Here is a 16,190-nt window from a genome sequence, read left to right on the forward strand (position 1 = left end):
TCTCTGCAGTTTATTTCATACACCTTGAAAATATGCCCACAGGTTTAGAACTCCTACACCCTAGGGTAAAGATCTTTGACAGGCACCTTATCTATTTCCCTCATGATTTTATAAAACCTCTATAAGGTCACCCCTCAATCACCCACACTCCAACGAGAAAGGTCCCAGCCCATCATTAGTCTTTCCATTCTGCCTATGTTCCCAAAGTCAGATGTCCTGAATTTTAGCCCACACATCATGCAACCATGCCCCAGCAGATACTCCTAGTTAATTAAAAAAAAACTAAGGGTACCTATTTCTGCTTACTCATAACATTATTAATGCCGTAGGCCCAGATCATCAAGGAAGAGACAAACAATCTAAGATTGAGAATCTGGAGTTGCCGAAGTTCACCACTGAGGTTAGTTGTATAGCTTTACAAAGTATTGAGCAGTATGCTCATAGCAGTTAAACAGCTTGGGGTTTTTTTTTTTGGAAGTTGGAACAATAGAAGCAACCTGAATGGGTGGGGTCAAACTTGCAAAGAAGGAGTTTTAGTGAACAAAGTGTGGAGCTGGATGAACACAGCAGGCCAAGCAGCATCTTAGGAGCACAAAAGCTGACGTTTCGGGCCTAGACCCTTCATCAGAAAAGGGGGAGGGGGAAGAGAGCGAGACAGATCAAAGATGGATAGAGGAGAAGTCAGGTGGAGAGGAGACAGACAAGTTAAAGGGGCAGGGATGGAGCCAGGGGAGGTGAGTGTAGGTGGGGAGGTAGGGAGGGGATAGATCAGTGCGGTGAGGATGGACAGGTCAAGGTGGCGGGGTGAGGTCAGTCGGTAGGAAATGGAGGTGCGGCTTGAGGTGGGAGGAGGGGATAGGTGAGAGGAAGAACAGGTTAGGGAGGCAGGGATGAGCTGGGCTGGTTTTGGGATGCAGTTGGGGGGGGGGGGGGGCGGAAAGAGGAGGGGAGATTTTGAAGCTTGTGAAATCCACACAAACTATTGGGCTGCAGGGTTCCCAAGTAGAATATGAGTTGCTGTTCCTACAACCTTTGGGTGGCATTGTTGTGGCACTGCAGGAGGGCCAGGATGGACATGTCATCAGAGGAACGGGGTGGGGGGGGGGGGGAGGAGGGGAGAGAAGTTGAAATAGCTCGCGACTGGGAAGTGCAGTTGTTTATTGCGAACCGAGCGCAGGTGTTCTGCAAAGCAGTCCCCAAGCCTCCGCTTGGTTTCCCCAACGTAGAAGTGGCCACAACGGGTACAGCGGACGCAGTATACCACATTGGCAGATGTGCAGGTGAACCTCTGCTTGATGTTGAAAGTCTTCTTGGGGCCTGGGATTTTTTTTTTTGGGGGGGGGGGGGGGATGTAGTGGGGGCAAGTGTAGCACTTCCTGCAGGTGCAGGGGCAAGTGCTGGGTGTGGAGGAGTTGGAGGGGAGTGTGGAGCGGACAAGGGAGCCACGAAGAGAGTGGTCCATCAGTAAAGCAGACAAGGGTGCGGATGGAAAAATGTCTTTGGTGGTGGGGTCGGATTGCAGACGGCAGAAGTGTTGGAGGATGACGCTTTGGATCCGGAGGTTTGTGGGGTGGTATGTGTGGATGAGGGGGATTGTCTTTTAGCGGTTAAAGCGGGGACGGGGTGTGAAGGATGAGTTGCGGGAAACACAGTCGAAAGCGTTCTCGACCACTGCTTGGGGGGGGGGGGGGGGGGGGGGGGGGGAGGAAACAGGTAAGGAATGTCATAGTCCTGGAAGAATGAGAACATCTGAGATGTACGGGAGTGGAATGCCTCATCCTGGGAGCAGATGCAGTGCAGATGAAAGAACTGGGAATAGGGGACGGAATTTTTGCAGGAGGGTGGGTGGGAGGTGGTGTATACTAGGTAGCCGTGGGAGTCGGTGGGCTTGAAATGGACATCGGTTTCTAGATGGTTGCCTGAGATGGAGACAGAGGACCAGGAAGGTGAGGGACGTGCTGGAGATGATCTAGGTGAACTTGAGGTTGGGGTGGAAGGTGTTAGTGAAGTGGATGAACTGTTCGAGCTCCTCTTGGGAGCACAAGGTGGCACTGATACAGTCATCAATGTAATGGAGGAAGAGGTGGGGTTTAGGGCCAGTATAAGTACAGAATAGGGATTGTTCCAAGTAACCTACAAAAAGGCAGGCATAGCTTGGGCCTATGCAAGTACCCATGGCCACCTGCTTTGTCTGTAGGAAGTGGGAGGAATCAGAAGAGAAGTTGTTGAGGGGGAGGACGAGTTTGGCTTGGCGGATGAGGGTATCGGTGGTGGGGGGCTGGTCGGGCCTACGGGACAAGAAGCAGCGGAGGCCCTTTAGGTCATCTGCATGGGAATGCAGATGTAGAGGGACTGGATGTCCATGGTGAAAATGAGGTGTTTGGGACTGGGGAATTATAAGTTCCGGAGTAGGTGGAGGGCATGGGTGGTGTCACTGCCGTAGGTCAGGAGCTTCTAGGCCAAGGGGGAGAAAATGAAGTCCAGATAGGTGGAGATGAGTTTGGTGGGGCAGGAGTAAGCACAGACAATGGGTTGAACAGGGCAGGCAGGTTTGTGGATTTTGGGAAGGAGATAGAAGCAGGCGGTGCGGGGTTGGGGAAAAATGAGGTTGGCAGCTGTAGGTGGGAGGTCACCTGAGGTGATGAGGTTGTGGATGGTTTGGTGCTCAGGGGTGGGGTTTTCTGCATTTTCTGGGATCTTGAAGCTAGATGTGCGAGTTCTTTTTCCTCTGTCTGTTATAGCTAAAACGTGTGGGTTCTTTTCCTGCTGTTAGAATTGCATTGCAGACAATCTATTTCATTGAATTTGCCTTTGCCAAAGGTGTGTTGATGCAATGTTATTATATTGGAACAGCTAATTAGTAGCAGTTAATATATAATGTTTTGTTAAGCATTTTGATTGTTTCAGTTAAGCTAATTTTCTTTTTTTTTCTGTATTTTAATAGCAGTGTGAAAATAAAATGATGTGTTATGCGTAACGTCAAGTAGTGGACCAATTAAATTGCATCTGGAACGCAACGCTTTACACACCTTTAAAATAAGAAGTTGTTACAGTCTAAGCTATCCTCTTAATACATTTTGAAGGGGTTTGGTCTGGTCAACAACAGCCTACAGGGATCAAGAAGTCCAAGAACTCTTGAAAATAGACTAGAAGGTTTGAAATTCTGATGGGCAACTCCCCTATTCTCCGGCACCACTTGTACACAAATGAGCATCTGATTTCAGGGAGTCAGAAAATTGGACAGTTCCACAGTATTTGCCTGGTTAGTTACCCAAGATAAGCTGGACAGGATCAAACACAGTCCAGCTCATAGGTAACTATAGATCTGGCCCTTACAATCACTCACTGATTTTTTGATGAGGGGAAACACCCATAGTTTTGAAAAAGAAAAGACTTGGGCGTCAGTTGGGATTAGCCAAAGTTTTGACTAAAGTTGGAAGTGCAAAACTGCTGTTGCTAAGAAAGGGAGATTGTCTGGGATTGTTACGAATTTGATTCCCTTAGTGCAAGAAGCTTAGTCTTAAAAAGGTCCAGATCCAGAAATGTTTGATTAAAAATCTGAAAGTGTTATTTGAAGTGGAGAAAAGTATGTGTTCAGTTCAATGAATACTCAAGGCGGCTTTCAGATTCTTATGGCTAGGAATTGAAGCATCTGTAATGTCAAACCCTCTATGATCGGAAATTCTTTCTGTAGTGTACAGTACTGTTAAAAAAGTGTGCAGTGGGGATTTTCTTTTACTATGGCTTTTTAAATCTTTAAACTAGTGTTATATGCGAATAGTATGGCTTATTTTTAATTTGTTTAAACTTTATATTTATTGTCAAATCAAAACTGCAGCATCGCATATTTGTATTTCAGTTGAACACCATCTCATTAAAACAAAAAGGAAACAAAATATAATTTAACAAGTCAGATTTCCGATTAGATTTGTACACTACCAGCTAGGATAACCTATTTGATAAAACATTGTCAATGTTGATATTTAGCATAGAATTTTCTTACCTTGCAAGTGACTCCAAAAGAAAGAAACTTCCTTTCTTACAACTGGAGCACTGAAGAACTTCCATATAGTAGCTCACTATTGAAGACTGCTGCCAGGGTGGATGATGAAGAATGAGAGTTTCCATGATGCTGATGAACTCACACAAGAAATTCATGTCTACATTACCCTACCATCAAAATAAAATTTTGATTCAGTGGATACCCAATAGTGGTGCACCATTTGAATGAGAAGTACCTTATCTTTTGACCTTGCAGATCTGGAGGAGCAAATCTTTCAGTTACAGAAAAATATTACAGCCTGTCAACATTTGTAAAGGAGAAAATCCTACAGACCACTAATGCAAATAACATCACTTGTCTTTACTTTTGCTGACAAATATTCTTATGTTGGGCTCTGTTCACAATTCCTCCAATAATGAAGCAGTCTAGGCTAGCTCCAACAGTATCTGCAGAAAACCCAGGCTTGGGCATAGGACTGGCAAGTATCTTCTGTATCACATAAATGGCAAACAAAATCTATCTCCAAAAAGATGAAGCCTAATCAGTTCTGCTACTTTCTAATGCACCAGCAGGGAGTTCACCTCCTGCAAACTCCCCTCCAAATCACGCTGACTTAGTAATATATCACTGTTACATCAGTGTCTATGCATTAAAATCCTGGAATTCCTAATTGGCAGCATTTTGGATTCACCTCCAGCACATGGAGTGCAGTGATTCAAGGAGGCAGCTCACTATCATCTTCTCAAGGGCAACTAGAGAGAGTGGCAATAAATGCTGACCCGACTAGTGAAACCCATATCCCAGAGTGAATTCTTAAAAAGATCCCTGGGGAAGGTGGAATCCAATAATCAAAAACTTTACTGAACCAGGTACAAAACTTGCACCCTGTGCCATTAGACCCAAAAATAAACATAGCCAAAATGATTAGAATTCGTGACTAAAGTCTTCATGAAAGTTGGATTTTAAAAAAAAATCTTGTTTTGAGTCCATGGCTGATGACATGAGGTAGTGGGGTGAAGGAGAAGAGGGATGTAGGGAAAAAAAAAGACAAAACTTGAGGAACAGTTCTAGATCTGTATCACCTAGAGAATACAGAGACAGTCTAAGGGGAATTTGAAAATGCAGCTAAGGAGTGGAAGCTTTCAGGTTCCAATGAGAAAGTGGAACAGACACCAGGAGTAGTTGGCAAAGGTCCTCCTGCTCTGACTCCTACCCATAATAGGCCTTCAGCTGACAATGGTTGACAAGCAAAGTGGCTGGCCACGGAGCAGTTGAAGAAGCAGTTGCATCATCACCTGACATAGGATTGAAACTCCATGGGCTTTTGTTCGGAAGGGTGAGGATCACTGATCATCTTATTTTGGTTACCTAAAGTTGCCACTAGACTTTGTAATTCCCAGGTCAGCAGATATGCACAAACAGACGTTATGGGAGGACTGGTTACTTTAGGCTTCTAGGAGCTTCTTGAAGGGCGCTTCCATTGTGGACAGCAGCTCCTCAGCCTTTCTACCAGTGACACCAGCACTAAAAATGGTTATGACAGTGGAGGCTCCTGTAACCATACAGGTGCCCCTTAGCATATCAGGCTCATTAGGCTGGCGGGCAGAGTGTGGCCATGACATGTACATTCATCGTTTTGTGTATTGCAAAGGCACCAAAATGTCCTGGCTGAGAAGGATTCTGCTTACAGCACAAGTGATGGACATTACCGTGCTTAGAGTGCATATCTTTATTAAACATATTTTTTGCAAGGTCAAGGGCCAAATGAAACAAGTGAACATATATGGCATCAAAATGCATGCATGCTGACATCCTTCTAGCTGACAGGATACTTGTACTTCCCATTTTCAGCAAATGCCTTGTACTCTCCCCCATGTTTTCAGGAGCCAAGACATTCCTGCCTCTTCAGCAATAGGTTCTGCAAGACTGCTAGTATCAGTGAGGGAGATTCTCACTGACGCTTATTGGATTGTGCCAACCAACTGATTCAGGCAATCAAATCCAATTTTAAGCCAAGCTTGGCATTTCAACTCACCTCCAGAATCTGTTGCAAGAGAGACTGCAGTAGAAGTGCAGGTGGAAAAAAATTGGATGACAAGTGAAAACGTATTTCCTTCAATGCTTCCATATAGAATTGCCCCTCCAAAATACCTTCTATTCTATTAATGGTAACTCCAGGGAATATCATCGCTTGAATCTGCAAGCAGAAGTTTTCTTTTGGTGAATGAAATTTTCAATGATTCAAACTGAAACTAAACAAAGTCCCAAACATAGAAAGAATGAGGTGTTACGATTGCACTCTGGAAAGACATTCAGCAACATGAAACAAATTTCAGCTGACAGATGCACAGAAAGCTGATGGAGTAGCTTTGTTAGTATGAGATGGAAAAAGTACAACAGTAAGAAACTATCTTGGATTGGAAGATGTAGATTGCATAAGGGTAGAAAAATGAAGGGAACACAACACTAGTGGAAGTAGTCTACAGGTCCCTAATCGTAGTTTATATTGTACAACAGAAAATAAATCAGAAAATAATGCAGGCCTGTGAAAAATACAGTAAGTGAGCAGGCCACACAACACCTCAATCCTGATTTACCATTCAATATGATTATGGCTAATCTGCCCCAGGCCTGCACTACTTTTATGGCAGCTCAGCCTAGCTACCAACTCTAATACTGGAATCAAAAAAACTACCTCCTTCTTTAAATCCTTTCAGTGATCTAGCCTCCAACATTTCTTTGGGATACAGAATTCCAGACAGACATTCACTACCCTTTAGGAGAAGAAATTCATTTGCAACTCAGTTTCAAATAGATAATACTCACAGTAATATATTTGATTATAAATTGGATTAAAGCCTTTCCCTAGACCCAGGATACTTTAGCTTCTCTTGCAACTCAGAGATTCACAACTTATCTGACTTGTTTTGTCCAGTCAACTCCTCTTTGATGGTCAATTCAATCACTACACCGTAATGCCAGGAGGTAGCCAGAAAGATTTAGGAGTCTACCAGTTTTATTAATACCATGCTGGCTCCTACATGCATGCGCCTGGCTGTCTCCATGGACAGTTTAGTGGCCACCTTGTAGTTCCCTGATGAAGCAGACTCAATGATGGGAGGACAAGTGCACAGGCCTAGATTCCATTACTCTAGCCAAAAGTGCTCAGCACTAAAGGCAAGGTTTTGGGGAGACATAGGATCTTGACATCATAGAAGGGGATCCTGTCTCTTAGGGAGACAGAATGCTGCCTGTAGGCACCCAGGGCTCAAAGACACCAGGGGACTACTGCCCAAGTCTTCTGAATCAACAGGCTCCACCACAGGACAGTTCCCACCACCCCAACTGTTTAAGTTAGTGGGAGCCAGAGAATAAGAAAACATGCTGATCTCACATAGATGGCATGGCTGTAAAATAATTGGAAATCACTTTTCTAAATACATTTTCACTTGCAATGTTAACATTTCAGAGTATAATTTTGCGATTTCATAGCTGCTTAAGGTGCACCCATATCAAAGACGAACAGCCGCTTCAGACAGCCTATGGATGAAAGAATTGCAAGCATAAGGGTTTCATTGCCTCTAACAAGCAACTGATTCTATGGGCTTATACTCTTTTGAGTTTAGAAGAACGAGGAGAGTGTTTATTGGAACAAACAAGATTCTTAAGGAGAAAAGGATGCTTCTTCGGTGGGAGAATCTAGGACTGAAAAAAAGGGTACTTTAGAATAAAGGGAGTCACCCATTAAAGACAGAGGAGGAGAAATTTCTTCTTTCAGATCCTAGTGAATCTATGGAATTCCTTACTACAGAGTATATAGGTGCCGCATTATTAAGTATATTTAGAGTGGAGATAGACAGATTTCTAAAAATCAATAAGGGAATCAAGGGTTATGGAGAAAAGACAGGCAAGGCGAGTTGAGGATTATTAGACCAGCCACGATCTCATGAAATGGCAGAGCATACACAATGGGCTGAATGCCTTGCTTCTTGTCTTAAGATCTTGACTGCAGATAGCTTCAGACATCAGAGATCCTTGAACCGCGATGTTGAGGACAGCAGTCAAGGTGTTATACTCTAATACAGGCAAAAATTGAGGCAGAGACAACAAAACGTGAGGCTGGATGAACACAGCAGGCCAAGGAGCATCTCAGGAGCACAAAAGCTGACGTTTCGGGCCTAGACCCTTCATCAGATGAAGGGTCTAGGCCCGAAACGTCAGCTTTTGTGCTCCTGAGATGCTGCTTGGCCTGCTGTGTTCATCCAGCCTCACGTTTTGTTGTCTTGGATTCTCCAGCATCTGCAGTTCCCATTATCACTGATACAAAATTGAGGCAGACATCATTCCACACTTCTAACCACCCTTAAAGTGACAGTATGGAAGTGAATACTCTACACACTTCTGCAGGGCAAGTTCCATGTTTTAATGAGATGCAAGCATATGGAATTAGAAAGCACTTGCCACTCAAAAGATGATATTCTGAAGTCGCCACTCAAGGGAAAATGAAAGGGAAAAATCTGATATGAACAACCTTTCTTTCACCCTCACTATAATACTGCTACTGGCTTGCAATTAACCATGACACACTTGATTAGGGGAATATTCCACTTTAAATAATGGTATTGTCTTGAGGAAGTAGCTTTTGCACCCATAAATGGATGGAGAAAGTTCACCAATTGGATCCTAAAATGCACAACACAAGATTTTTGAACTCTGCAGAAAGTCAGAAGTCACACAACACCAGGTTTTAGAACAACAGGTTTATCTGACATCACAAGCCTTTGGAACACTGTTCCTTCATCAGGTGAAGTCAAACACACAGGCACACATGATTTATTGGCAGGGAGATCAGAGGATCGTACAAATGGTGTGTCTGTGTGTGTGGAGTGTCAACCGGCTGAATAGAAACTCTCTGCAGGTTATCAAGTGTCAGACAGTGAGAGTAAAGTGATAACAGCTGATTAGCAAGTGAAGTGATGACCTACAATTCGACTAATGGAGCAGACAGATAATTACAAAAAATAAAAATAATGTGGTGCTGGAAACAAATCAAATGGCTAGAATAAGACACTAGGTACAACAGTCTCAGAGTGTCCAGCCGAAATAACAAGTATTCAAAACTGTACAAACTAGATAAAGTAGAGGGATCATAACAAGTGGTCAGTGATGGTGTCAAAACAGGAGAGTTAGGAAGACTTTACAGATTCAGAACAATATGGTGGGGTTACATGTAGCACTCCACTCACACCATTTGTACGATCTTTTGATCTCTCTGCTTATAAATTATGTGCCTGTATGCTTCTCTTCACATCATGCTGAATATCAAACTTGGGGGTGGGGTGGGAAAAAAAACAGAATCTAAAAATCAGGCCCACAGTTATAGCACAGAAGTCAACTGTGGGTACTGGAGATATTATGCTAGAATGCAGAGAGGAAAGTAACTAAAGAATCAATTCAAGGTTTAAAGAAAAGAGGGAAAAGCTAATACAGTAGTGGAAGCATGGTGTACTGCCCATGTTGGGAGTCAGGTATGGGGGTCAACAACTGTCATTACAACCCTGGTTTCAATGGAAATACTGACCGTTGCAGAAGAATGATCCTCCTTCCTGCATTGAACATGCCTCTGGTTCATGGGCACCTATGACTCCAGGTGGCAACTTCAAACCAGTCTGACAGGGTCTGGTGTTGAGGTCTCCACTAGAAGTTGAGGGGATACAGGTGCACCTATTCACCCTGGTCACCAGGTTATGATAATCAAACCAGGGCACCAATTTTCCTCTAATGGCCAGTACTCATTTAATTCTTCACACATCGAATCTGTAAAGGGCACATTCTATCTTGCAACATTTAAATTGATGCTGGCATGGTATTAGTGGTGAAATGCCGGAAGGTCCTGGCAGAGGTAAGCACCTCGGCTGCTACTGAACACAAGGGAGTGCAAGATCGATGCCATGGAAACGTGGTGTATACTTTATGAGGATGCTTCTGAAAGACTGCGTAAGAAAATTCATGACAGCTCATGCAGAGATATCATTCTTAAAGCTCCCTGATACTGATGCTTAGTCAAAAGTTGGGAAAATTCAGCCAATTAATCTTTACTCAGCTATTCTTTCTTGTAAAGACGAAGTAAAAGGAAAAGATAAAATCCGATATGAACAATGTGTCTGTTTCAAAATCTATTGTAAAGAAAACAAGTACATTACAATATATTACAGAACACTACTCAGTAGAAGTTTTGCACATTCAAAGTGCAAATTTAAAAATCGGCATACCTGATGATGTTTAGTAGTTGAGGTAGGTAAACAGCATCCTATACCTGATGGCGCATAGTTGCTTCGTATTGTCTGAAGTAAAAAATAAATAAATGCCAGAAAAAACATCTAATGCATTACCAATACAAGACTTTAATTTTGAAAATCTTCTCTAAGTGAAGAATTTTAAAAAAATGGCAGTACTGCTGATGTTCTTTGTGTTAGCTTACATCCGGTGAACTTAGGCACATCTGAAGCTTGTGTTTAAAGTCTGTAGAGATAGAGGACTCGTCATGTTTTACTTTCTTGAAATAAATAGACCTTGAATGCTGGATTTGTGTAACATCCGGTGCTGAATCCAGGAAAGAACGCGAGGATATATGATCAACATCCAGAAAATCTACATTGGAAATCTCAACATCTTTGGTAGGCATCTTGGAACAAAAAGGCTGCAAATCAAAATTTCAGTGATGAGAGAAGCTAGAAGTTGCCATAGAAACTGTGGTAGTAAACAAATTAAGATACTTACACCTATCAAATTTTACTTCTAGTTTTAGGTTTAAAAGTTTCTAATGTTTATACAATGCTTATTATGAGGAGATCCTGATATTATGAATAAAAGCTTACAACTAACAAGTTTTGGCTTCGGGAATTGGCTTGGCTTGCATCTAAAAGCAAACTAAACTGCAGTAGCTTCTCTCAGAACCACTAGTTCGAACAATCCAGTTGGAAAATGGTAATTTTAACCAGGAATAGACTCGAGACAAAAAAAAATCATTGAGATATTTTCAAATTAGGTCACATGATGAATGATACATAGGGCCTATACTGCTGGATAGATGAGGAACATTTCTTAAAAAAAAAAGTCAAAGGCCAAAGATTATCCCTTTTATTAATGGAACTTGAAAGATAATTAGAAATCAAGCATAAACTTCTGCTCTGCAACAATTCAAAATGTATTGCTCAAGATCAGCTCTCTCTTTCACCTTGGCATTTTTACCCTCGACTACAGTAATTTGGTCAAGACTCCTTTTCTTCAAAAGACCGGTCAGAAATTCTCTTCAGGCATAAGCTCCTTCAGGAATGAAAAGCCTCTAGTTTCCATAAGCCTAAAATATTTTTAGGCTGCAGAAATGCAAACATGAAAAAAGGAAAAAAATGCAACGTGCAGTGACGCAGAAGCATCCAAATTAGGCCATAAAATATTGAGTTACAAAGCTGCTTTTACAATGGCTTTAGTTACAATTCTGGGAGACTGGAGGCCTGAAAGGAGATTTTCAAGCTGGGGTTATCATCACTGGAGCATCGGAGGCTGAGAAGCAACCTTATAGCAGCTTTAAAAATCATGACAGGCAAGGATGGGGTGAATAGCCAAGGTCTTTTTCTGCCCAGAGTAGACGAGTTCAAAACAAGGCGGCATAGGTTTAAAGGTGAAGTGAAACATATAAAAGGGACTGAAGGGTTAACTATTTCTCAAAGGTGGCGCGTGTATGGAATGAGCTGCCAGTGAAGTGGTACAACTGAAACATTTAAAAGGCATCTAGATGTGTGCATGAATAGGAAGGTTTGAAGACAATTGTTGTCAAATAGGACCAGATCAATTTAGGATCACCAGCCAGCATGGACAATTGGACCAAAGGGGCTGTTTCTGTGCTATATGACTCTATGACTCTACTCTAAATGCAGGGAAATATGTAGGACAGCATGGTGGCTCAGTGATTATCACCGCTGCTTCACAGCACAGAGGAACCAGGTTCGATTCCACCCTCAGGCAACTGTCCGTGTCAAGTTTCCATTTTCTCCCTGTGTCTGTGTGGGTTTCCCCCCGGTGCTCCCTTCCCCCCCGCCCCCCCAACATCGCAAAGTAGTGCAACTTAGGTGCATTGCCCATGCGAAAGAAATTGCCATATAATGTGCGGGCTAGGTGAGTTAGCTATTATAAATGCACGGTTACAGGGGTAGGGGACTAGGGCTCGATCAAACACTCTTCAGGCAGTTGGGAGGGACCAACACGATGAGCCAAATGGCTTGCTCCCACAATGTAGGGATTCTACGAACAAAATGATCAAATGAAATAAAGCCAAAAATCTCTATTTGAACTGGAAATATTGGACAGTTCTGATGAAGTAAAATTCTTAAAGTTAGACTATTAAGTACATAATTCAAGTATGAACAGATTCCATTACTGTCTTGGAAACTCCCAACTGCACCTCCTTCAGATCTGACAGCCTGACTCCAAACTCAGTCAAAGCTAACAATGAGCCTCCCCAACCCCTGTTGGATTTCTCCTGCCTGCTGTGACCTATCTTTAAATTCTGCAATGCTTACCTGCCCCCTTGCCACCTTGTTACCCAGCTTCCACCCTCCGTGCATTCTGATCTCTGCAACTACCACTGCTCACTTGGCACTCTACCATCCTAGTGCCCTAACATTACATTTGCCTCAGAGAAGAAATTTTTAAATCAACCTTTTCAGATGTGATATGGCACATCTCAGAGGCAGATGGCATTTGAATCCAAACCTTGTAGTTCAGAGGTAGGGATATTACTACTGTGCCAGAAGAGATCTTTCACTTACATTGACAACTGCTATGATAGGCTAAGTGTACAAAGTGATTATTATAACTTTTAAATTTCAAAATATGGCAAATAACTGCTTTGTAAAAGGGGACATGGTTTACTATTCTCCATAGTGCTGCACTATACTACGAAATAACTGGATGACATGGATCTTAGCCATACACACTGACTCCAAATGCAAAAAAGCCCCAGAATTATATCATTTTTAATGTAATCCACAAAATCGACTTTGCATAGAAGTTGAATGTTTTAGGATGCATTCTGTTCTAGTATCTGAAGACTAGTTTCTATTACCTGACATACAAATGTTAACTGTTACAGCAATAAATATTAGTTTACAAACAGTGGCAAATTACCTCTAATATGAATTGCCCAATGTACTCTACAGGAAAGTAAGGTGCCTTGTATGTATTTTTCATTCGCTCCATTGTGTAATTTCGATTTTCTGTTAAAACATGTGTAATTTCACAACAACGTCTTGGTCGATGATACACTGTGGCTTTGCCAGCATGCAGGACTCTGACAAAAAGAAATGCAGTTTTTAAGTCTATTCTATTGTAATAGAACTAAATTCACACCGACACCCATTTGCAATCATTTAACTCACCCTCCCATTTTCCAAAGGAATATTCCATACGGATCTGTTTGATTATTCCACAGCCCCAAGTCACTTCTCTCCCCAACCATGCTAAAACAAAAATCAACGGCTGCTAATTAAAGTGATACTGTCTGGCATGGTTCACGAATGGTATTTCTGTTTTAAGACAATATAAACTCCTTCATAACACAATTGCTCCATTAACAGAAGTTGAAAAATGAATAACATCTTCTCAACCCATTTCCTTTTCCAAAGAGGTCTGAAGATTGCATGAAAGTAAACTACTTCTTCAAATTGAAAACTTATAAATTCAAAATAATATCTTGTATACTATGAACTCCAACTCACTGCCCATTCCCTCCTGCTCCCCATCTATCAGTACAACAGAAGCTGCACGTGTACACCAACAGCTGTTGTGTGAAAGGCAGCAGCTATTCACTTTTTGGGATGATGTGGAAGTGACAGTGTTGTTCTGGGGTGGACAAGATCAGAAATCACAGGTTTATTTGAAAACACAAAGCTTTTGGAGCCTCAGTCCTTCTTCAGGTGTCAGTGAGTGAGTGAGGTCGTATCAGATACAGAATTTAAGTAAAAGATCAGAGGTTCACACCATTTTTGAGGATGTACCAAATAAACAAGATACTGTCAAATCTTTAATCAGTTAGAAGGTTTTAATTGATTAATATGTATATGTAAATCCCTGAATTCCTTTCAAGTTACAGTCCTGAGAGGACTTAGGGTTTTATCAGTGTAAAGAAGAGGTTATATTTTAGGTCAAACAATGCATGTTAGGTGTGAGATAACAAGTTGTAGAGCTGGATGAACACAGCAGGCCAAGCAGCAGAGGAACAGGAAGGCTGATGTTTCGGGCCTACAGCCTTCTTCAGAAAGGCCTTTTTTATAACCTGTTTGTGTTTTAGTTAGGAGTCAGACTGATTTTATTTCTAAAGTTAGAACTTATGAAATGCCATATTGATTGACTGTCTATAAATTGTGTGTTTTTTGAACAAAATAGCTTGTATCTACAACTACAAATTTACCCCATAGGTTCATGTGTGTATGCGCGTGTATGAGAGTGTATAGTGTGGTGGAGTCACCTATAGTGCAACGTGAACCAAGGATCCCAGTTGAGGCTGTCATCGTGAGCACCGAACTTGGCTATCAGCCTCTATTTGGCGACTCTGCATTGTTGTGTATCCCAACGTCCTCCTTGGAGAACATTTATCTGAAGGTCAGAGGCCAGACACATCCACCCACTCTCTACCCCTCACCATCACGCCATAACACACACATGCACACAATCTATGGGGTGAATGCATTTGTAGATACATTTTATTTTGTTCAAAAAGCACACAATTGATAGACAGTCAATATGGTGTCTTACAAATTCCTATAGAAATAAAGCCAGTCTCACTCCAAACTAAAATAACAAAGTGTGGGGGCTGGATGAACACAGCAGGCCAAGCAGCATCTTAGAAGCACAAAAGCTGACGTTTCGGGCCTAGGCACTTCATCAGAAAAGGGGGATGGGGAGAGGATTCTGAAATAAACAGGGAGAGAGGGGAAGGAGGACTGAATATGGTTAGAGGAGAAGATAGGTGGAGAGAAGAGTATGGGTGGGGAGGTAGGTAGGGGATAGGTCAGTCCGGGGAGGATGGACAGGTCAAGGGGGTGGGATGAGGTTGGTAGGTAGGAAATGGAGGTGCGGCTTGAGGTGGGAGGAGGGCATAGGTGAGAGGAAGAACAGGTTAGGCAGGCTAGGACGAGCTGGGCCGGTTTTCGGATGCAGTGGGGGGACCCTGCAGCCCCATGGTATCAATGTGGATTTCACCAGCTTCAAAATCTCCCTCCCCCCCCACCACTGCATCCTGTCTCACACCTGAAGAAGGACCGAGACTCCAAAAGCATGCGTTTCAAATAAACCTGGTGGGCTATAATTTCTGACCTTGTCCACTATTTTGGGAGAAACTGATCTCTAATCACATTTGGCTATTTGTATTCATTTTTAAAAAAAAAAACCCCGAGAATCATTGAAATGCAATGGTTTTTAATAGTGCAATTAGAAGGTAATTTTTATTTTTGGGAATTAACACAAAGACAGTAACTGGTAAATTCAAATCAGTGGACATCAGAGAAACATCTTCTGAACTCACTCTAACCAGATATTGTTCTTCACTATACTACAACACAGCAGCCCGAAATTCCAAGCTCTCTCTTAGGTCATAAAGAGATTATACATGCATACGTAATAGGTGGTCTCTATAAAACATAGAACATTACAGTCTAAGATCTCTGATCTCATATCATGATACGGCCATTTCCAAACATTTTTTTGTATCCTTTCACCATACGTAGCTCTCCATACTTGCAATTCCACCACTTCTGAGTTAGCCACAAAAAAAATTGTTCACAAAGTCAATTACAACTTTGATCTTCAATTTGTCATAACAAGTCTACAGCTGCCAATCCGTTTAACCATGCCCATGTTTAATATGCTGGATTCAGTAGAAGTGGTACTGTTTCACCACATCTGATTTCGTCCCATTTTTGCTTCAATTTAAAATGGTGTAGATTTAAGAATATAGGCATACAATTGGTTTAACTGTGCATCTCCGGATCAGACTGTGGCCACATCAAGCCTTTACCTCCTCTGACAAAATCACAAACACCTTTACTAACTAGGGCAATCCTCGAGGTCAAAACAAAAAACACACACACACAGGCTTCTTTTTCCTATCTATAGCCATTAACATTAATCT

General features: G+C 42.2%; 1 protein-coding gene across 4 annotated transcripts in view; it reads right to left on the reverse strand.

Moving 5' to 3' along the window:
• Positions 1-16,190, reverse strand: part of slf1 (SMC5-SMC6 complex localization factor 1) — a 63,837-nt gene that overhangs the window by 27,162 nt on the left and 20,485 nt on the right. For all 4 annotated transcript variants that reach the window (XM_048525199.1, XM_048525200.1, XM_048525204.2 and 1 more), the window contains 5 exons: positions 13,190-13,352; positions 10,485-10,703; positions 10,276-10,347; positions 6,039-6,200; positions 4,004-4,170 (listed from right to left, as the gene is read on the reverse strand). In XM_048525199.1, coding sequence (XP_048381156.1) covers positions 4,004-4,170; positions 6,039-6,200; positions 10,276-10,347; positions 10,485-10,703; positions 13,190-13,352 — 783 coding nt within the window. The remainder of the gene's footprint in view (positions 1-4,003; positions 4,171-6,038; positions 6,201-10,275; positions 10,348-10,484; positions 10,704-13,189; positions 13,353-16,190) is intronic.

This window comes from Stegostoma tigrinum, chromosome 3, assembly GCF_030684315.1.
Source record: "Stegostoma tigrinum isolate sSteTig4 chromosome 3, sSteTig4.hap1, whole genome shotgun sequence".
NCBI lineage: Eukaryota > Metazoa > Chordata > Chondrichthyes > Orectolobiformes > Stegostomatidae > Stegostoma > Stegostoma tigrinum.